This window comes from Pyrgilauda ruficollis, unplaced genomic scaffold, assembly GCF_017590135.1.
Source record: "Pyrgilauda ruficollis isolate IOZ18807 unplaced genomic scaffold, ASM1759013v1 scaffold117, whole genome shotgun sequence".
Lineage (NCBI taxonomy): Eukaryota > Metazoa > Chordata > Aves > Passeriformes > Passeridae > Pyrgilauda > Pyrgilauda ruficollis.
This window is the reverse complement of record NW_024509988.1, coordinates 1,226,828-1,250,289: the sequence shown is the minus strand read 5'-3', so window position 1 is coordinate 1,250,289 and position 23,462 is coordinate 1,226,828. Positions and strand designations below refer to the sequence as shown.

General features: G+C 54.0%; 1 protein-coding gene across 1 annotated transcript in view; it reads right to left on the bottom strand.

The window, feature by feature from the left end:
* ANKRD11 (ankyrin repeat domain 11) overlaps positions 1-23,462 on the bottom strand; it is a 126,952-nt gene that overhangs the window by 21,309 nt on the left and 82,181 nt on the right. Inside the window, exons 3-4 of the mRNA XM_041483949.1 lie at positions 9,648-9,792; positions 2,508-2,646 (exon numbers count right to left, since the gene is read on the bottom strand). Of these exons, the coding sequence (XP_041339883.1) occupies positions 2,508-2,646; positions 9,648-9,734 (226 nt within the window). The 5' untranslated portion in view covers positions 9,735-9,792. The remainder of the gene's footprint in view (positions 1-2,507; positions 2,647-9,647; positions 9,793-23,462) is intronic.

Here is a 23,462-nt window from a genome sequence, read left to right as displayed (position 1 = left end):
CTGCAGCCCCACACCTGGACCAGGTGGATTGTGCTGCCCTTCCACAGGACACAAACCCAGCTCTGATGTTTCTCACCCCAGACATGGAGCACCTACGTCAAGGCTGAGCCAGAGCCATCCGGGAAAAAAGCAACACACACCATGCTAAGGAAAATGAGTCACTGCAACACATCAGGATGAGGATCCATGCTATTGTTTAAACACTTGAAGAGGAGAAAAATACCCCACTAGAGGCAAGGAGAGAGCTCTGCTAGCTCCCAGCTCCCACGTCCTTACAGCTGAATTCCACATGGCTGTGGAACATCCTGGCACACCCCCTCATGCACACACAGCAGCCCATGGACACAGCCTGGGAAGCAGGACCACGTTACATAAACCAGCCGGGTCAGCCAGCGGCGATGGTGCAATCCCACTTCTCTGAGGGCTGGGAGCAGAGCTGAGGAGCAGGACAGGCAGCAGCAGCCTCCCCCTCCTGCAGGAACAGGGGGTGGGTGCACAGCAGCCTCTGTTCCAGACAAAAGCCTGTCCTGCATGTCACACCTGTGTCCTCAGCCAGGTGCCACTGATGGCACCAGCACAGACCTGGGGGGACCCCTCCACCCCAGAATGTGCAGCTTCTGAGCACCACAAACACGTCTGCACCTGCCTCTAGCTCGAGCCAGGCCAAGGACCACACAGGCTTGAAACACTCCATGGTTGCAATGGGGTGGTGCAAGAGCAGAGCAAGGTGCCAGGAAGTCTTTTCCCATCTCCAGCATCTGATTCCTGCTGGAGTGAACCATGTCAGGGAAGAGAAACAGGCTCCTGCTAAGCACCAGCCTGACTGTGCACACTGATTCCTGCTGGGATCTCCAACCCAGTGGCTGAGTCACTTCCTCCCCAGTCCCCACCTAACAGGTTATCTGCACCTCCCATACACCTTCCCAGAGTTTGTGAGAGCCCAGTTTGTCTTTAAATGGGTCTGTGAGTGCCATGAACCCCTCTGGGTCTCCTCTGGGAGCTGGGCTGCTGCTACCCCTCAGCTCACCCACTTCCCCAGGAAGGATGAGCTCTGGAGAGGAAGGGGAAGAGCTCTGCAGAGGAAGGAGAGGATGTGTCTGAGATAAGAGTCACACGGCTGCAAAGCACAGGGGTAACAGGGGAGCCCCTGAGCAGGGGGGTCTCATGGGCTGCTGCTCCCACCCAGCAGCCACAGCCTCTCCCAGCAGCTCTCTCTGCTCTCCTCTGCACTTGGTTTCCTTCTCACTGCTGCCAGTGCAAACATTTCCAACATCTTTGCAGCCAGAGAGAGACTGGAGCCCTGGGAAAAGCAGATCCCTGTCATGACATTCCAGCTGTCACGAGGGTCAGACAGCCCTGCAGCGAGTTTGGGCTTCAACTCTCAGCCCAGCATGGAACGTGGCACAAACACCCTTGACAAAGAGCAGCTCCAGCTCTGGCTCATCAGCTCTGCCTGGCCCCAGCCACCCCACAAAGGTGACACCCCAAGGCAGACACCACAGCAACCCAAAACTTTACAAATGCACAACACGTTTAAGAGAATTAATGAACATTTGGAAACTCTCTCCCCAGACAGGGAGTTCAGGAGCACAAACCCATGGAGACACTGGGCCACCCTCAGGACACGTCACCTCCGTGTGTCCTGCCCCTGGAACAACCCTCACTGCTGCAGTGGCACTCCTGGCCCTTCCAGATCTGCCCTCCTGACTCCCGAACCAGAGCAGACACATCCCACACCAGGCCATCTGTCAGGCTCACCACACAGCACCACCAAACACAGCCCTTGTGCCATTTTCAAGAACATTCCCAACTTTCAGCCCATTTTATCTCTTTACACAACCACTGAGCTTTACCTGGCCACAACTATTTCCAAATGCACATTTCTTAGGGATGTACAGCGAGGACCCACACAAACCTCTGCCCAGAAATCCACAGCTCAGCCCCTGACAACCAAGCAATACCATTTTCTCCATGCCAAAGCTTTGTAACAGCTCTTCCCAACTGCTAACAAATCCAACAGCCCATCCAGGGGCCTCATGCACCAGCCACTCTTCTGCTACAAGACTGACTTGCTTGACCAGATTCTACTTGCTGATTTTCTTTTGAAGACTACTCAGCTTTATTCCCTTGTTTTCCAAGTTCTCACAAGCAGGCCCTGCTCCATGGCTCGTCCCAGCCACAGTTCCTGAACTGGGATAATCAGAAACAAGGAAAACAGACAAGAGCTGAAGGAAGCGGGGGGGTCTCCTCACACAGCCATGGCTTTGTCCACCTACAGACATCACTAAGAACAGATGTGCACATGTGGAGCAGAGCAGTTCTCCAGCCCCTTGTCCACGTGCCTCTTCCTTCAATTAAAAAATACAGGGAATTTGGTACGACAAAATTGGTACAACAAATTTGGTACAACAAACATATGGAAATATGGATTGGCTGCTCTCTGGATCCTGGTGCTCCCCACCAGCCCAGCACCCAGGGTTTGAGGGTGGGATGTGGCATTTCTGTACCTGTATCCGAGTCTTTTTGATCTCCATTTGTTCCGACAGTGAAAGGCAACTTGCGTTTGGTCGCTCGCTCTTTCACCTCTTTGCCGCCATCGCTCCGGTCCAACTTTGGAGTCTTGGTTAGAGAAACTTTATCTTTATCCTGGAAAGGAAAGAGAGCAAGGTCAACAAGAGCCTTCTCCACACTGTGCTCACCTGACTCCCCAAACCCTGCACAGGCCTCACAGAACACCCCTTCAATTCTGCTGTGGGCTTGCCAAGGCAGCCTCCACCAAGATACAAAGCTCTACCACCACCAGAGAAGAGCCAGGCCAATCAAGGCTGCTGTGTGGTGCCAAATTCCAACCAATTCCTGTGAAAAACTAAGCCAACACTTTGTGTGAAGCTCAGGATGCACACAGCTGCAGGCACAGAGGGAAGGCAGGCTGGGATGGGGGAATCTGAGGGTTTCCAAATGCAACCACACCACAAGAAAGACCCATTCCTGCTTTGTATCAGCCCTGCTTGTTTGGGCTGGTTTGGATTTTAATATGAAGCAGAAATGCTGCGAACTGCTCAAAAGCAGGGAGAGATTTTGAATGAACATCCCAAGCAAAAGTTACAGACACTGAGACAGGTGAGATTTTTCACCTGACCAGGGAGAACTGCTTCCCAGCTCAGACTCCAGGAGTCCAGTGTGCCAGGAATGCACAGCCCCAGGTCATGCCCTGTGTTTTTTGTGTGTGAGGAACAGGATTATTTTAAGTGAGCAGTTCTGTACTGACCACTGTGCCCCTGCCTGAACAACAAGGGCAGCACAAGCAGCTTGGTCACAGATCTGATTTCCACAACCCAGCAAAACCCAGACCCTGCGCTTGAGAGGCAGAGTGAGATTAAACACAGGAACCTCAGCACACGAAATCATGCCAGAGCGTGGCTGGAAGCTCAGATGAGCCAACCCAGGAGCATTCCCTTGTTTAGAGAGGCACAGTCCTGCTGCCTGGCCCTGGCAGGTGGCCCCAGTGCCAGCAGTCACAGGACTGTGCTGTCACTGTCACCGTGTCGCTCCTTCCTCTTTCCGTGTGTGTCTGGAGCCCACAGCTCAGCCAGGGAGGAAAGAGAAGCCCCTGAGCTGCCCCAGGGGGATGTGTTTGCATCCCTGCACCACAGGCAGCGTGACAGCGCCGGGGCCAGCGGGGATGAAGGAAATGGGTTGGGGAATCCCTTTTTTGGTAAAGCAAGAGAAACAAACCTGCCTGGCAGGGCTCTGCGGTGGGAGGCAGCCAAGGCACGCTCGGAGCCCCAGCAAGGGCAGCCCTGCTGGAGAGCAGCCGCCGAGCACCGGCCCTGCAGCGACGGGACAGAGCCCCCACCGCCAAAACAAACACTCCAGCATTTCCTCCAAACCCTCCACACTGAAAAGCTTTTGCTTTTTATGCTTTCTAAGGGGAACAGAAATAGTTCGGACTAAAAAATGATGCCACTTCTACTGCTCTGAGGTGGCAGTGAGGGCAGAGAGCTTCCATCGCCTGCCAGGAATGTCATGTTGTGAGCAGGTACCCTGGGCTGTCCTAGTTCTATGATTCTATGAGATATTTTATCAAAGGAATAAAATAAAATGTGTATATTGCCTGAAAAAAAAAAGCCACCAAATAAATAATGCACCTTTTTCTACAGTGGCCATTCAGAGTCTGAACTTTTCCTTATATCTACCTGAATAAAGGGCATCTCTGAACACTTCAGACAGGAGTCTGTGAGGTTCCTCCAGGGTGAAGCAGTCAGGGCACCATGGCTGTCAGAGTTCAAGAAGCATCTCAATGATGCTCTTAGACATACAGGTAGGTTTTCTGCTGGATTAATGCTGCCTGGGATCTCCGTGCACTCAGGAGTGAGAAAAAGGGCAGGACAGGTAAAAATACAGCTCATTCAGAAAGTCTGAATCATGGAATTGTTTGGGTTGGAAGGGACCTCAAAGCCCATCGTGTTCCAAGACTTGCCATGGGCAGGGACACGTTCCACTAGCCCAGGGTGCTCCAAGCCCCGTCCAACCTGGCCTGGGACATTTCCAGGGATAGCCACAGTTGCTCTGGGCACCCTGTGCCAGGCCCTCACCACCCTCACAGCCAAAGATTTCTTCCCAATATCCCACCTAACCCTGCCCTCTGGCAGTTTAAAGCCACGTTGTCAAAATCTCCCTGTGGGAGGCGAGACAGAGCAGGGGAAGCATGAAGAAACCCTCCTGAGAGCAGAGACGAGCCCAGCGTGGCCCTGGCAGTGTCCGTGTGAATCCTGGTGCTGGGCATGCTCGGGCAGAGCTGCCTCTGCATGCACCCCAAGGCTGGGAGCTGCTGCTCCAGCCAGCTCAGCACAATTCAGCACCAGGCAGCCAAGGAAGCGCCGGTGCCGCTTTGAAGATTAATTCCTACAGTAGCACAACGATAACCTTTCTACTAATTGGAGCAAGGAAGATCCAGACTTTGCTTCCCCCTGGAAAGCAGAGACCTGCTGTGGGGATGCCTGCAGCAGTGGGTGGAACATCAAGGCTGGAGAGTCCCATTCCTGAAAGTTTTCGTTTTCTTATTTCAAGCTTTACTTCCCTAATTATTTCCAATTCTATAATGAAGAATGTTGTCCTTTACTCGAGTAAACCCTGGCTTCATTTTTAGGCCTTCTCATGTTTAAAGTAAGCTCAGACTCATTGGAATCAGGTTTCACAAATGGAACAAATCCAAATTAGAATCACAAAATCCTGGAATGGTTTGGGTTGGAAGAGACCTCAAAGCTTATCTCATCCCAACCCTTTCTGCCATGGGCAGGGACACCTTCCACTAGATCAGGCTGCTCAGAACCCCATCCAGCCTGGCCTTGCTGTTGCAGAGAAACCTGTATGAAGAGCCCTGTGTAAGAGCTGGGGCTCTCCAAGGCCGGGACAGGAGTTTGGGGATGGGGAAGAGTCGAGAGCTCAGCAGCAGCAGCAAGTTCCCCTTTGCAGGTGTTAATAAAAGCTGCTCTGGCAAAGGGCAGCCAGCAGCTGTGAGTGCAGCAAAAATCCCCTCCTGCCACATTACACTTGCAGCAGAGTTACTGTATGAGTAACAACCCACCTTGAGCTACTCTTGCAAAAGTGAAAAGATGCACCACGAGCTGCTCTCAGCTGCTGCGGTTGGAGCACAAAGCCACCAGGAACTGGCCCCAGCAGCCACCCAGAGTGAGATGCTGCAGGGTGGGGATGGAAAGGCTTCTCCCACCAGCACCACAGTCCCTGATACCAATCTGCTCGGGGCACTTGTGACACACAAACTGGCCAAAGGCCAGTGCTCAGAGCAAAAACAATCCTGTGGGGTTTTTTGAAGCAGATTTCTGCAAGACAAAGCCATTTAGATGGGGCTCTCAGCAACGTGACCTAGTGGAAGAGATGACATGAGCTTTAAAGTCCCTTCCAACCCAAACCAGCCCATGACTCTATGATTTACAAAGCCATGCAAAGAAATGTGTATTTCCAGCCCCGTCACCCTGCTCAGACAGAGCCTGACTCGCAGCCCAGCGCTTGTGCAGAGACTTGCACTGCCAGCCATGGAAATCCCCAAAGCCCTTTGTTCTCCAAAACCAGCTCCAAGCATTTCAGGTGGTGATGTCAGTAAAAATTAGGCAGCAATGAACAAAACCAGCCCGGGCAGCCTGGGAGGAGGAACCCAGGAGGGCTCCAAGGCTGGTGCCCCGGGCCATGCCCCACGTCAGACTCCTGCTGTGGGCAAACAACCCACGCTGCAAAAAGCAAATGCTGCCACAGAGGGACTTTCCCTGCACCAGTGGGTCTGTCCTGGCCCTGCCAGCGGGGAGGGAGAGGGGGCAGAATGTTCCCACCCTGTATCACAAAAAGGAATGGACTCAGTTTTACCCAGAAAGCAACTGGATGTGGTGAAAACCAAACAATTCCCTAAATCTGGGTCCCCCATAGCCCAAAGCCAAAGTACAAAACAAGCACACACAAAATGCCAGAGAGTTTGAATTTGTGTTGTTATCAATGCTGCAATAAAATGTGGAGCGTGGAGGTGACTGGAGCTGAAGCCTGTGAGCCTCAGGCACCAAAGTTTATAAGAAATATGACCCAGTGATGAGCACAGGCTGATTAACTTCACTGAAATGTCATCTCTTCAGTCACCCAGACACCCCTGCAGGCTTCACACCCCGGTGGGTGACTCTGTGCTGGACACAGAGGCCAGCACTCACTCATCCAGCCTGGAAAACCCTGACAGCACTACAGATTCATGAGGAACCGAAAAATAAGGACCATGCTTCCTTTTCTGAAAAGGGGATAAGGGGAAGGAGAAAAACCTCACTTTTTTTTAATCTCTGCCAGCTCCTACAAGCAAGAACTGGGGTAAATGCTGTTCTGCTTGGTGCTCACTGCAGCAAAAATGCACTTTTGACTGTGCAAGAGGGAGCATTTCCCCATAAAGAGGCAAAGGCTGTGCTGAGCACACGGTGTAACCACGCAGCCAGGCCAGGCCCATCAGGAAATGCTTCTGACAACTGATATAACCCTTGCTGTGGTGCTCTGCTCTGCCTCAGTCATGAGTAATCTCCTCCTGCTACGGGGATCTGTGGATCTAGACCAGAAAGGAGAATTATTCATATAAGGCATGCAGATTTTTACAAAAGCCTCCAGGCTGAAGGGAGCAGGAGGAGCCCGGGGGCTGCCAGCGCCCGCCCCGGGCAGGCTTGTGCAGCCTTATAAGGGCTCCACTAACCCTGGGAGAAACAGCTCCTCATCCAACAGCACGGAGCACCCAACGCCCTCAGACAGGCTCTTCGATCCGCTTCACTCTCAGGCCTGCATCCCAGCAGCTCCTAAGTCCCTCCTGTGGAGGGGCAGGGAGCAGGGAGCCAGGAGTTCCCTCCTAGAAGGCAGCAGCTCCCGGCCTCTCCTCCAAGCAGGAGCCCTCTGGAGCAGGGCAGCTCCCCTGAGAGCCTGCTACGGGATGGAGCACGGAGCTCAGGTGCAAAAGCTGCTGATCACAGAATCCTGGAACGGTCTGGGTGGAAGGGACCTCAAAACTCATCTGGTTCCACCCCCTGCCATGGGCAGGGACACTTTCCACTAGCCCAGGCTGCTCCAAGCCCCATTCAGCCTGGCCTTGGACAATTCTAGGGATCCAGGGGCTTCTCTGGGCACCCTGTGCCAGGGTCTCCCCACCCTCACAGGGAGGAATTTCTTGCCAATGTTCCACATAAACCTCCTCTTTTTCAGCTCAAGGCCAGCCCCCTTGTGGTGCTCAGCCCACTGCAGCACCAGGACCCCCCTCATCTGCCAGAGCTGCAGAGCCCAGGCACGTAAAGCCTGTTTAATGCTAAATCAACTATTGACACTGAGGTCCCATTCAGAGGAGCACACTTGGCTGGCATCACTTTGCTCTCCCGTGCCCACGGCGGGTCCCCGTGCCTGACCCGGGCTCTGCCCTCCCTGCCCAGCCTCTCGGGGAAGCTGTGCCAAGGCCCAGCTCGGGCCTTTGAACGTGTTGACAAAGGCAAGATAAATGCAAGGCAGCGGTTGCTGACAGGCAGGTACAACAGCGTCTGCAGGGAGGAGGTCGAAGTGCTTTTCCCCTGAGTCACTGCTCCAGCTCAGCTTCAGAATTAACCAGAAACAGGGCAAAAGCCACTCGGGCTGGAGCTCGGCTCAGCCTCGGGAAGACAAGAGCCTGTGAGCGTCTCCTCTGTCGAAAAAGGCAGAACTGAAGGAGCAGAACTCTGCCCTGTCCCCTCTCAGTGGCACTCTGAACGGAGGCAGGAATTGTGTCCTAGTTATTTAGCCAGCAGGAGATAACTCCGCTTCCCGGCGTGCCCCGCGCCGCTCGACAAACCTGCTCTGTAAATAACACGCAGCCTTTAAGCTGCCGGGAGTGGATGGAATAAAATGGGAGCTGATTCATATTCCAACTGATCCTCTCCCTCCCCAAGCACCTGCGCCAGCATTAAGCTTCTTACCCGGCGCAGAGCGAGCCTGTATTTACATATCCTGCACTGCTGGGCACTGCCTCCTTTGCCAGGGTAAAGACTGGCATTTTCCCGGTGCTGCCAGGCAGCTGTTCCCCCTCCAACATTCCCAATCCCAGATTCTGCCCCCTCCTAGAAGCCCCACAGCACTCCTGCACTGACCTGCACGTGCAGTGACACGGAGAGGAATGGGGCAGATGCCACTCCAAGGTGCTCCATAACCAAATCCTAGCTGGGATTTTCCTGGTGGTTATTCTGTATTTTTCTCATTTTGTCAATAATATGAGCTCAGTCATACAAGGAGTTACTGCCATCACTGGGGTGGGATTGCAGGGGAAGTGATGGAGCTGGGGCTCACCATGCTCAGCTGCAGCTCCCAGGCCTGGCAGAAACTCCCAGGGGAATGCTGAGAAACTGGAGCAAGGAGATGAAAGGGAAGTGGATGAGATTTGTTCCTTAGCAGAATTCAGCAGATGTAGGTTTTCATGTTTATTTAAAGGTAACATTTGCACAGTTTTCTGCACAGCTATTGACTGGAAATGACTGATACTGAGAAGGGGGGAAAAAGCTGAATGAGAGCAGACTGGGCTCATGCCTGGAGCAGAATGGGATGAAGAGGAGAAGTGTGAAGGTATTTATCCTTAAACTCAGATTTCATCTCAGTAGTTTCGCCTAAGCCACACCAAAAACCAGACAACATCTCAGATCAACTCTCAGAAGCAGCAATTTCAACAGAACAACTCCCAGGCTGAGCCTGGTCCAGCGGTGCTGCTGGGGAAAGCCAGAGCAGCCGTGACCTGCATTTCCACCCAGAGGAGGAGAAGCTCCTCCCTCACCAGCACACACTTACACTATCACAACATCACTCTCCACAGTGGAGTGCAGAAACCCCTAAAAACACACAGAACTTGCAAAAGAGGATCTTCCAAAGCAGCCCCTGTTGCTCAGCTGACTCGGACCCAGGTGAGCACAGCACTTCCCAGAAAGGACTGCAGCCACAGGGAAACAAACCCAGCCCCGTCAGCTGGCAGAACACCAGCACACCAATGTAAATCCCCAGCTAAGAGCCCAGGGCAGCCTCCTGCCCTCTCAAACAATGCCATGGCTTCAGGATCCAGGCTCAAAGAGCAGCACCCCAAAGGAGGGCAGGTGGCCGGGAGACGTTACCTTTTTCCCCGTTTGTTTCTCCACCATGTCGTTGCTGAGAGAGAAATCTTCTGACTGTGGTGTTTTAGAACACCCACCCTTGGGCATCGTTCTGCCTTCCTTACTTGATCTTCATTTATGCTGCCATCGCCTCATCATCAACCGTCTGTCAGGAGAGAGGAAAAGGGAGGTCAGACATCTCAGAAGGATCTCTCCATTGTGGGGGGACAAACAAGGCACTCCCCGTGGGGATAAACCCCCTCCCAACCCCTGGACGGCAACATCAGGATGGCAGAGCAGCCTCAAATGTGGAAAAAGCTGCAGCAGGCTCCTGCCACCTTCCCAGAGAGTAACAGAGATGCTGCAAGGAATCACATGTGGAATCACACAGAATCACTGAACTTGGGAAAGACCAAAGGACCACTGTGCCCAACGCCAACCTTGTCACCAGCCCAGAGCACTCAGTGCCACATCCAGGCCTTCCTTGGACAACACCTCCAGGGATGAGGACTCTGCCATCAGACCCTTCCAATGCCTGACAACCCCTTCCATGAAGAAATTCCTCCTGATTTCCAACCTGAACCTCCCCTGGCACAGCCTGAGGCTGCTTCCTCTCATCCTATCACTTGTTTCCTGGGAGAAGAGGCCAGCTCCAAACTGGATCCTGCAGCTGCAGACATGGCTTGTTTCATATGCAAGGAATAGCCCAGAAGGGATCAAATCCCACAGAAGAGCAACAGCCCTGCTGCTCTTCATGCACAGCATCACCCCAAGCCCACATACAGGCTCTGTCCTGAAGGGGGGACACACCCCGGGCTGGGACAGCCCTGCACCCCAGTTTGCCACGCTGAATTCCCAGACACACTTGCAGAACCGAACAAATTACAAACCCCCCATTAAAAATGCACTTTATGAACGCGTTGCCATCGTGAGGCGGGAGCAGGGAGCGTGGAGGGCTCGGTGCTCCAGGACTGGTTTGTCACAGCTCCTCACCCTGCCCTGCACCTTGGCCTGGGAAAGCCAACCTGGAGAGGACAAAGCACTCCTGCTCCTCCTGTGTTGCCTGGATACAGGGCTGGGAGACAACTGCCGTGTGAAATACAGAGAGGCACGAGCTGGAGCAGGGCTCAGGAACACCAGCTGCAGCCAAAGCCCTTTCAGGTGAACAAGAATATCTCCTCTCCCAAGAGCAGAGGCTGGAAAGCATCAGTTATCTGTGAGGAGTGACCCCCAGCAACCCCAACAGCAACTGGGCTCCTGGCCTGAGGCTGGAGTGGAACAGACAGGAACTGTTCCCAAAATAATTGTCACCTGCCAGCTCTAAATTGCACCATTTACATCTTACAGCAGCAGCTCTGCAGAGCTACAACTGCAGGAAATTGTCCAGGGAGATGGGAATTCTCAGGCAGGAGAGAGAGAAGTGTTGTATTGAGAAGTTCTCTGGAAATCCCTTCAAAATTTCTGTTCCACTTACGCCTCAGAGGCCTTGGGACACTTTGGGTTGTTTTTTTTTTGTTTTGTTTTTTAAGGTGGTTCAGAGGCCCCAGCCCAGCCCTGAAGCAGCACAAACTCCCAGACCAAAGCAGCAGGCACAGACAGCGCTGGTGTTTCCAGCAGGAGACTCTGCTTCCCAAGGCACACTCTGGGATTCTCCAGCCCAGCTCCTCTGCCTGGCTGTGGGAAGGCTGTTATCCACATTTAGGAACAAAACTCTGGGGACTGAGAAAACACCTCCTCGTGCCCCCCTGCTCGACACGGGGACAGCTTTGGGACAGCCCACCAGAGCCCACAGGGTCCCCCCCGTGCTGCACATCCACTGGGTCCCTGCAGGAGCAGCTCCAGCCATTCCCAGCCCCAGGAATCTCTCTCTGCCAGGCATCATTAGCCAGCTGGGAACATGTAAGAATTATTTCCCCTCTGTTTCTCTTACAGGGGCTCATTAAGGTGCAGATACAGGAGACAGGAGCGTGTGCCTGGGAGGAGGCAGGAGCAGAGGACAATATCCCCTTCAATATTCACTGCAAATCTAAGAGGTGGAAATCCAGATGAACTGCTGGGCAAGGGAAATTTATTTACTCCTTGTAACGGATATTAAACCCAAGCAGCTTCACCTCTGCTGACGATGGGACCAGCCACACTCTGCTCCCAGCAGCAGCCAAAACCCAGCCCCACGTCACCGCTCACAGCACCCCAGGATCTGCACACTGCCAATGTATTCCCAAAAAAATCCTGCCCACTCCCAAGCCTTTGTGGCTGCTTGTACCAGGGTAGGCACCTATTCACGTGGAGCTTCCAAAACCTGTTTAACTGAGAAAAGGCCAGACGGATGCCAGATTAATTCTGCGCCCCTTCTGTTCGCGGAGCTGACTCATTACACTTGGAAAGCCGGCTGCCTCTCCGGGTAAACACAGCCCTGGCCTGTTCCACAGCTTGCAGGGAGTATCACATTTGCACAACAATTACTGACAACGACGCAGCCCTCGTTTCATTTTTAAGCACGTTTAATAAGTTCGTTTCATTTTTAAGCACGTTTAATAGGAGTCAGAGGGGAGGCACGGATTCCTGGCTGGAAGAGCCTTCCCCAGCTCGAGACAGCATTTGCAGAGTGGCAAATCTAGGGCTGCAGAATGACAATTTGGCTTCAATCCCTCCTAATTTAGGAGCTGGACGAGTCACCCCCTTTCCACGATGCCCCTCTCAAGCTCACCTCCCTACAGAAGACAACCAGCACCCTTCCTGTCTCACAAACAATTAACTCAGCTCCTCGCAGGAGCCCATTACATGTGGCTGCACAATAGCAAGTGGGAGACCGAGTGAGCTCAACAGAATATAATCCCTCGTACTTCTCCAGGAAAACAAAGGAGCTGTTTACCCCTGGCCAGGGGCCAGCCCGGTGCACACCAGGCCCCCAGCCTGGTCACAGCAGACCCTGCTGCTGGAGAGGCTGGATCCCACACAATCCCCTGGGAAAGTGGTGAAGAGAGAGGGGGAGCCTGCCCTGGGATGGACTGGCCTGGGCATGGCAGCTCCTGGTTTCATCCTGTTTCAGGATGGCTGGATCCAGCAGGGAAGGCTGTGGTGGTCTCAGCCATGGAGTACTGCCAGCCAGGACAAAGCTGGAAGAGCAGGGCTGACACCCAGCACAGCCACCCTGCTCTGGACTGGGGACCCTCCTGGTCCACCCTGCCCTGGGTGGGGGTCAGAGCCCCCACAGCACCCCGAGCAGCCTCCCAGAGGATGGAGGAACAGGACTCTCTGGAACAGAGTCAGGAGCAGGGCTGGAGCCGTGCAGAATGAGCCTGGCTGGCAATGGCAGGGCTCTGCAGAGCCAGCCCCGGGCACACCCACCCACGATCGTCCCCTGTCCCCGCACTGGGACAAGCAAACAGTTGAAAATGGTTTTTGTTTTGCCCAGGGCATACCAAGTCCAAACCACACAGAGAGACCAAATATGTCTGTGAAGGACCTCAAAAGGCCACGGTCCCAAAAGGGATGGAAGGGAAGGGGGTGCCATCTGCCCCGTGGAGGGAGGAGGAAGAGGAGGAGGATGAAAGCACTGCTGGCTTCAACCCCAGGACATCTGGGCAGCCGGGAGGCAGCGTGGGAGCAGTGGCACCCATTAGCCAGGACAGGCTCCCAGTGAAGGCCAAGGGCAAACTGGGACAGGGACAAAGAACAAGGACAAAACCCACAGAGGGACTCCAGCCCCTGCCAGACAACACCAACACTGGGCTTGACAGGAGAGCAGCTCCTCATTAACCAGCCCTATGGACATTTAAACTCCCCATCCCTACCCCTCCTGCTTCATGGAACCAGTGAGAAACACCCCAACATCCTTATCTGTGCCACGGGCAGGGACACCTTCCACTGGACCGGGGTGCTCCAAGCTCCTTCCAACCTGGCCTTGGACACTTCCAGGGATGGGGCAGCTTCTCTGGGCAACTGCCCCACCCTGACAGGAAAGAATAAAGAACATTTCCAGATGTATCTCCGAGGGGAATGACAGCCTTTCCTGGACCCAGCCCTCCTTCCCTGCCCTCCCGCAGAGCAGCCAAACTCCTGCCATTCAATCTGAAGCCACAACAAATGAGCTCATGCCCACGATCTGTGCACTGCAGCCTGCCTGTACCCCGCCAGCTTGGAGTAAAAAAGATTGTGAAGCCTTCTTTAAATGCCAGAATAGGAGGGAGCTGGCTGGAGGCTCCTGCCCATGCAAACCCCCCGATGCAATTAAAGCCCCAGACATTATTTGCACAGATCCAACACATTTGTTTGGTCTGAAAAGGTTGGAATAGGAACAAGCATGTGAAAAACGAAAATTTTAATACTTCAGTCTCCTTTTAAGGATGCTGTCTTAAATCTTTGAAAATTGCCTTAGATTAATAACTCACACCCACAACTTGACACTTGTCCCCCAGCTCTGGAAAGCAAAGGCACAAAACCAAGAGCTGATGTCTTTCAACACACAGCACCACTGAAACCCAGAATGGTTTGGGTTGGAAGTGACCTCAAAGCTCATCCCTTTCCACCCCCTGCCATGGGCAGGGACACCTTCCACTAGAGCAGGTTGCTCCAATCCCTACCCAACACTTCCAGGGATGAGGCAGCCACAGCTTCTCCAAAACACCACTGTCCCAGCCTCAACCCAGCCCTGCTGCGTGCTCGGGCTGCTCCACCAATGCATCCATCCACCTGTGCCAGCACCATCCTCCGCCTGTCTGGCCAACACGAGCCACAGTTAGTCCCTAAAGCTGCCTGTGAGCACCAGAAGGACGTGCAGTTTGGGGAACAAGGAACAATTGCTCTTTGTGCTCCAGCTCAGAGCAAAGTCCATGGTTTTCCACAGCGAGTACACACGGCCGGGAGCAGCAGGAGCCCTGCAAACCTGCACAGCAAACACAGGTGGTTTCCTCAGCACAAAGATTAGCTATTACTGAGATAGAGCAGTGCAAGGTGCTAATTCTTAGAGGCAGAACTCAAACCAAGGAGGATGGAGAGCCCGTGTTTCCTGGCGTGCAGGCGGCGGGGCAGCACTGTCAGCTGCTGTCACAGCTGGGCTCACCCTGGTCTCACAGCTCCCTCATGTCCTCACCTTCAACTCCACATCCTTCCTTACCCTGGGGACCTGTTACCTGTTTGTTCCTGGCTTTTAAAAGGGAATTAAGTAACTGTCCTTTCTTACACCTTTCCAAAAATATTTATTCTTTACCCCACACATCCTGACCTCCTCATATCCTGCAACGACTGGCTTGGGCAAGGCTTGCTGCTCTCTCAAACACACACCAGCCAAGAATACTAAGCTGGAACCACAGAATGCCAGGCTGGCACAGAAGGGACCTTAAAGCCCATCTCATTCAGCCCTGCCACGGGCATCTTCCCTACATCAGGGTATTCCAAACCCTGGCCTTGGACACTTCCAGGGATGGGGCAACCACAGCTGCTCTGGCCTACCCGTGCCAGGGCCTCACCACCCTCACTGTAACAAAATATAATGATCCTGCAGCCTAAGTTACTTAAACTGAACTGAATTAAATAATATTACTGAATTACAGCAGCTGTTAGTATTTCAATATCTTGTGGGACAGATGCCCCTTCCCAGAGTTCCTCAGGACCTGCAGAAAACAACACAGTGGAGCAGCTGAGGCTGCACAGGGATGTGCACCCAGGTCTCCAAGGATCACCATGAAGATGATGCTCGTGACCTTGCTGGGCACCATGAATGTCCAGCTCCTCCACGGTTCTCCAGTATGGCTCCACCACACAAACCCATCCTGGCTAAGGGATTAAATTCAAGCCACAGCCCCACACCTGTGACCTCCCAGTGTCTCCTCCAGCCCCAGCAAGAGATCAGTGGTCTCCAATTCTGACGACTCAACATATTTCTACTGCACCAAGTGTTGCTATTTAACAGGATTATATTTGGAAATTTCTGCTCAACCACACTGTGATTCAGAATCTTCCAGCTGGGATCATTCTCAGGAGACACAAAATCCAAACTAGAAGAGCCCTGACAGTGCCCTGCACCCACAAGCAGCCACTCGCCTGTGTGGTTTTTCCGGGAGCAATTTTTCCCACAAACCCTTCCCTCAATTATCTGTCCACAGCTGCCTCTGGTATTGCTCCATTTCGGGATGCTGCCGATGATCTGGTTCCTGGCCAAGTTACAAAACTGTACTTTGAGTCAGTGCTCCGGGCTGCGGTCTGGGAGCAGGATTAGCTGTGATGTGGAAACCTCTGGAGCAGCACACGGCCCTGCTGCACCACTGCTAGCCAGGGTGGGAAAGCTGATCGTGACACTGCTGTCCTCTCTGGGATGGCTCTGGATCACCAGCCCAGATCAAAACCTGCCAGAGAGGGAGGACTCTGCACTTCTCCCATCTCCTCTCAGCTTCTGCTGGACACTCACCAGGCTTCAGCTAGAAAAGGAGCTGTAACCATGTCTGCCAACACAGTCACTACTAAAGTTTCTGCACATCAACCTCCTTAAAACAGTGACCAACTCCACATGACTCTTCCCACTGCTGCTGCACACGGGAGGAAAAACACAGCCCAAACTACCCAGCATAAAGAGAACAAGGGAGAAATGTGCTGCTGCTGGGCTGAGATGTCCAGGGAGGACGAAGCCTTCGCCAGCAGCTCACCAGGATGCAAGGCAGATCTTGAAGGTCCCACCAGCTGGGAAAGACAGAGATCCCCCAGGACTGCTTTATCCTGGCAAAATATGACCCCCACAGATGTGCAGAACCAGCTCCATTCCCAGGACAGTTTGGGGAGCTGGGCTCTGCCCCCCATGCCCGGCACGGAGCCATGGCTGCGGCTTCCAAGCGCAGCTCGAGGGGTTCAGGAGCATCAGCCAAGCCCCAGAAACGAGCCAGACCCGATTTTCAAGACAGAGAAACAAGTGAGCACAGAAAATTCCTGACCATCACGGACCAAAGAGCGACAGATGAAGCAGCAGTGGCTGTCGGTGCCCAGGCAGTGACACGCGTCACCCGCGCCGCGGTGGCACCGGGCACGCGGGGCTGGCAGGGGCTGCTGGCTCGCTCTGCTCCCTCCCCGGCCAGGCTGAGGCTCCCCCACGCTCCCACCTGTGCATGGTGCACCCACCCAGTGCTGCCTCCAGGGCCCGGGCCCAAGGGGAGGCTGCAGGACCAGCACTGCTCCTGTGGAGAGCTCGTGGTGGCTCCAGCGAGTCCCATCTGCTGCTCGGCTGCACAACAGGAGGGCTGGGGAAGGGAGCAGGGTCAAGGAGGTATTTGGGCTCATTTTTGGCTGTTTAAATGAGCACAGGCATCACCATCCTGTGGTCTCGTCACTGACAACTCTGTGCCTTGTTCACCCCTGGGTACTCAGAACTGACATAACAGTTCTGGGCTTTGACACAACAGAGCTGAACAGGGACGTGGCCCTGGGAGCCTGGGCTGCCTGAATTCCATAAATACTCCATATTCCCAGTGTCCATCTCTGTTCATACGTGTGCACATGGACACACACACATTTAATGGACACACAGCCCCCAGTAAAACCTCACTGAGACTCCTGTCCTGCCCAGTTTTTGGTATCAGTGTGTCCACATCTAGGACAAGAAACAGCCTCAGCTACAAATAAACCACATGACTTAAGCTCTTAAACCTGAGAGGAGATCACAAGCAAGCACGTTCATTACATAAGAGGGAAACCAAAAATATTTTACAAAAGGTGCCATGACCCAACAGGGTCCTTCAAGTCGACAGACCCTCCACTGAGGGCTCTGCAACACCAGCTACCCCCCCAGTGAAATCCCTGCTTGAGCCTTGGGGGATTTGGACAAAAGTTTTGGGATGATTGTGTTTATATCTGGTTTCAGCCCATGATGTCGCAACAGCCAAGTAACATCTTCTCCCAGCTGTGAGCAGGAAAATCCATGGTAATGGCAGCAAAACATTCCTCATTCTCCTGTTCTTGCACAATTCTTCCCAGGACCCTTCTTTCCATCTCAGCATCCTCGTGCTTCTTCCCAGTGTGGCAGCCTCAGAAATATTTTTGGTGGATTCAGGAACAAGGTCCAGACAGAACAAATCTCACACAGGGGCCCTGAAGGCATCAGGCTTTGGGGAAAACCCAGCACAGAACTTCAGTGGTTTCCTCTTATTTGGGGTCTGCAAACCCAGGAGTTTTGTTTTCCTGTTTCTTTCTCACTGAGGCCAGTGGCTTCCAGATTCCAGACTCACATTTGATCCATGTACAGAACACTTTGCAGCAGCACTGGGATTTGTTTGCCATGTTACTGTCAGCTTTTAAATGACAGGGCAACAACTGACTAGACATGGACAGAAGGCCAGGTTGGACAGGGCTTGGAGCAACCTGGTCGTGGAAGGTGTCCCTGCCTGTGGCAGGGGGTGGGATGAGACAGGTTGGACAGGGCTTGGAGCAACCTGGTCTAGTGGAAGGTGTCCCTGCCTGTGGCAGAGGGTGGGATGAGAGGTGCTTTAAGGTCCCTTCCCACCCAAACCATTCCATGATTCTAACAGAAGACTGATTCATAGCTCACATTAAACTGGAATTCTGTAAGCATGGGAAGCACCTGGGGAGATGAGGAAAAGCCTGGGCCATGAGAAATTCCAGCCTTGTGCCAGGGCAGCACTCGGCAGGGAAGCCCTTCTCCCAAGCACACCACGCACCGCGGAGCAGCTCGGCACAGCGCCAAGGCCGGGCAAGCACCGGGCTCCAGCCGGATTCCCAGCTCCAGGCAGGCAGGAGGGAAGGGCAGGGAAGCAGAGAGGGGGCCTGGAAGGGCTTCTGTGCACACTTCTGGGCTGGCTTGGAGCTGGCTGCCCTTGTCCTCAGCTGCTGGTGCTCCCTCCCAGCAGCAGAACCGTCATCACACTTTTTGTACCACCCCAAAAGCCACGGTGGCTCTCTGAGCCCTGACACACTGATACCAACAGTGGATTTCCTGATTGTTTCAGCTCGAGCTGGAAGCTGAGCTCCAGCTGGAGCTGTGCTGCTGACGACAGCCCATCGCTACTGAATGAGCTGTGTGACAGGAACGCGCTTGCTGCGGGGCTCTGCGTGCCACAGCCAGCACAGCAAACACAAATCCTGAGCTCCTCCAAGCAAACCACACACCCTCTGCTGCCAGGTGTATGGGGAGAAGCCCATTACCTTCCCCACTTCTGCTCTTCTTGTGCCCGAATTCAAACCTCCCATCCAGTTTTCCCATTCCTGGTCCAGCACATGATGACTCGGCTGTGGTGGTGCCAGGAGGCTCAGGCCAGGCTCAGCTCTGTACCAGGAGGCTCAGGCCAGGCTCAGCTCTGTACCAGGAGGCTCAGCTCTGTGCCAGGAGGCTCAGGCTGGGCTCAGCTCTGTCCAGGAGGCTCAGGCCAGGCTCAGCTCTGTACCAGGAGGCTCAGCTCTGTCCAGGAGGCTCAGGCTGGGCTCAGCTCTGTGCCAGGAGGCTCAGGCCGGGCTCAGCTCTGTGTCAGGACCCCGGCCGGCCGTGTGTCACGGCCCAGGGGAAGGGGCCATCCTGGGCTAGGGGCTGGCAGGGAGGTTTGGGCATGGCACAACCCTGCTGCTGGTTTGTAATTACTCAAAGCAAGGCGAGTTCTCCACAAACCTGCCGCTTTCCATCTCCTAAATCACACAGCTTTTGAAGGAGCTCTACTGTATATAAAGACACAGGAATGCATTTACCAAAAAGGGTATGTTCTTGTATGGGGGAAGCTCCATTTTCGCTACAGAGCTCTTGTTGAAGGTGCCATGGGGAGCTGTAAGAACAGACCTGCTTTAACAGATTATTCTCTAAGGACATGAGTCCCCAGAAAACAAAACCTGAGCGCCCTTCCTGATTTTGAGCCCAGTGGAGTGACACGAGGCCTCTGGTAAAACAATCTGTTATAAAGCTGTTGCTTCAACACTGGCCAAGACCTGAGAATACCCAGAGAGGTCGTGGATCCTCCATCCCTGGAAGTCTTCAAGGCCAAGTTGGACAGGGCTTGGATCAACCTGCTCTGGTGGAAGGTGTCCCTGCCCATGGCACAGGGTGGAACGAGATGAGCTTTAAAGACCCTTCCAAACCAAACTATTCCATGACTCTGTAATTCTAGGAATACCTGGAGCACCTGGCCAGACACGTGCCGTGGTGGGACGTGTGTGGCCCTGCTGATGTCCCCAGCACAGCCCCACCACAGCTCACCCAGGAGCCCCAGCATCTCCCAAAAGGCAAAGCTCAGACAACACATACGTGTGGCAAACTGGGGGAAAAAAACCCAACAGATTCTCTGCCGCCTCCTTGTCTTCCTTAAAAAGCAAGGTCTGTCTCCCAGCTGCCTGCTGGATCTGCCTGCCTCCCCCAGGCTCAGGAGCCCGGGGTGAACACGTGGCACTCGGTAGCAGAATTTGGAGAAGGGAGGGATCAAAGCCAGGCTTTGTGACCCTGGCAGGGGGAAAATAAGCTGGGAGTGACAGGAACCTCTACCCCAAAAGCAATTCAAAGCCAGGCTGCAGCCACACCAAAATAACACGCCAAGGGACGCATGGAGCCAAGCCTTGCTTGGAGGATCCAGGCAGGAATGGAACAACGGGAGCAGTACTATTTACTGCTGGACCCCAGGTCTGTGCCAGGCCGACGTGGCACACCTGGCACACGGCACACGTAGTCCCAGCAGGATCACAGCAAGCAAAGGGCAACCACAGCCTGGAGAGCTGAGCACAGCCAGCTCTCCCTGTGATGTGAGGACTGAACCTTCTCACAAAGCAGAGTGGAACCTTGGCAGAGCCTGGCTCAGGAGCACACAGCCACGCTGAGCTCCCCCTGCCCCAGAGAGCAGATGCTGCTTGGTGCCCACGGAGGGCTCAGCCCCAGGGGCCTTGGGAGCAGGGCAGGAGTGTCAGCCTTTGTGCTCTTGGCTCGGTCCCTTACCTGTGTGGTGAATTACAGCACAGAAAACAACCCAACCACATCTTGTCCCAAACTGATTTTGCCCCCAAGCCAAGGTGAGGGAGATGGGAATATCAGAGCTGCAGTTCCCAGTCACTGCATAGGGAAGCTCATCCATCTCTCCAGAGAATCCCACAGACTGGGCAGCTTCACCAGACACCTCCTGACTGAAACCTGCCCAGCAGAGCCTGGCCAGCTCCAGGCAGCAATGCCTTGCGCTCCCAGGAAACACCGAGGTTCACATACCACACACCTGGGCTGGGGGATACAGGACTCGGGGCGTAAAGACAAGTGACAACAAAACATCTGAATTCACCAAAGGGCTCCACAGGATCCCACCACGAGCTCCACAACCTGCAGGAGCAACACTGGAATTTCCTCCTTGGGCTGCTGACCTACTAAACTGGTTGGAATCAGCAGCATCAAACACTCCACGTCGGAAAGGGGTTTAACAGGCTGGAAAGGGGTTTTACAGCCTGGAAGGGCTTTTACTGCCCGCACGCTCCGAGCTGGCTCTGCAGGGAGCTTTTCTCCTGGCTGGGTACAGCCCAGCTCCCTCCGGGCTCTGTTTGCCCACGCCAGCAGCCGGCTGCCCCGGCTGTGCAAACACCGGCCCCGGGAGCCGCCGGCCTCGCCGCAGTATCGTGGCAACGTGGCTGAAGCCGGCTTTGCAAACTCACCAAGTGTGCAAATTAATTTCATTATCCGCTCTTGCACATCATGAGGAGGGAAAACAAATAACCTGCCCGAAAGTACATTCTAGTAATTATTAACAGGGCGTCAGCGGAGCCCCGGGGAGCGGAGCAGGACGGGCCAGGAGCAGAGCCTGGCACTGCCTGGCCGCCCGAGCGCTCGGACTGCGTAAATCCAAAAGCCAGCCCCGTGCTGCCTCTGCTCCCTGCTCAGCCCCAGCATTCTCCACACGCCTGGCTGCACCTCCACCTTCTCCCAGCAGTAAAAGTGACCATCCCAGTAAGTCATCAGCAAAGCTCTTGGCTTCCATTTGCTTTTGCTTTCACGGAATCAGTGAGATTAGAAAAGACCTCCAAGACCAGCAAAGTCCGACCCGTGACCAATCCCCACCCTGTCACCAGACCTGAGCACTGAGTGCCACATCCAGGCACCCCTTGAACACCTCCAGGGATGGAGATTCCATCACCCTCCTGGGCAGCCCCTGCCAATGACTGACAACCTTTTCCATGGAGAAATTCTTCCCAGTGTCCATCCTGAGTCTCCCTTGCACCCTCTTCCCCCCACAAACACTCTGGAGCACTCTGAGCTGTCAGGGCTGTACACAAACCTTCTCTGGCAATGACTAAAAGCCAGGTGTGCACTGAGTGTTCTGATTCCTATTTTATTTTACAACAAAAGCCTCCTTCAGCTTGGCAGCGATGTTGCTCTGTCACAGAAATCTCCCTCCCCTCCAAAAATGAGAGCAAACTCTGAGATTTAATACCCTGTAGCACATGATAATTTAATCCAGTGCTGCATGCCTGGATTACATGACCCCTTCCCCATCCTGACAGGCACAAACCCCATGCTATGGCAAAATATGTTTAGAGAGCTGGAATTTCTGCTTTAGGGTTCACACAATAACCTTAACTTTTAGAAATGCAAGCCACTCCCATGTCCCCCATGATGATGGCTGTAGAAGACAATGAACCCCACGGGCCTGACCCCACCAGAAAGCACTCCTGAATGCTGCACCCCTGCCAGGAATTGAGGAGATCCCTCCCTGCCTGCCCTGCCTGCCTCCTGCAGGGCACTTGGAAAGCACCTTCTGAGGCTCCCAGTTTGGGGGGATTTAGTTTAATCACAGAAAACTGAGAGGTTCTCAGTTTGGAGGAGAGCAGAGCAGAGCACTCTGAACCTACCAAAGCCAGGCTGGACAAGGTTGGGAGGATGGTGTCCCTACCCATGGCAGGGGGTGGAACAGATGAGCTGCAAGATCCCACCCAAACCATCCCATGATTCTGTGATTCTACAGCAGGGCTGTGGCAGAGCTCCAGCAGATCTTCAGGCATTATTAGTAAGCCATTAAGAGACACTGTCAAGACAGATAGGCTTTGAGATTGCTTTCCAAGGCAGTTGTCAGGGACTCTGGGATGCACCAGGTGCTGCAGCAGCAGCTCAATTTCCCTGCAAGCAGCCTGTCATGTGAGCACTGTCTGAACAGGGACCTCACAGCAAGAACCCAAGATTTTTCCAAGGTGCAGCCACATCCTAAACCCGGCCTGGCACTGCACCATGGCAATGGGACTTAGTCAGAGCCTGGTTTGGATGAGATTCCTGTACAAACCTGCTCCCATGGGAGCACTCAGCTCCCTGCAGGCACAGCCTGGGGACACAGCACCCCAACCCAGGGGTGCTGATTCACCAGACAGGCTCCTCCAGCCCCTGTCCCAGCGCCAGAGGGGCACCAGAGCCCGTGGATCTGTCTGCACCCTCCTCCCTCCCTGCGCCTTGTTTTCAACAGGGAAGATCCAGCTGCACATCCACAACCCTTTAAACAAACTCCCCAGTGGTTCCCGGAGCTTTTTATCCCCCATGTTCTTGAGAATACCAACATAAACAGATCTGCACAGAAATTCTTTCATCTTCTTCTACTGGCCAAGGGCTCCTTGTGCTGCTCTGCAAGGCTGGAGGCATGGTGACCTTCAAGGGCTTCCCCAGTCTTCCTCCTCCTCCTCCTCCCACTCCACCAACAGATCACAAACCAAGCCATGGCTGCTCATGGAACCTACATGCTGCACACACACAGAATCCCAGAGTCACTGAGCTTGGAAAAGACCTCCAAGATGCCCATGTTACCACAACCTCCATGGGATCTTTGTGTTCCATTCCCACCCACTCCCCTCCCTGACTGCCCGTCTGGGAAGGTCCAGGTCCCCACTGGCCAAATCCAGAGGTGT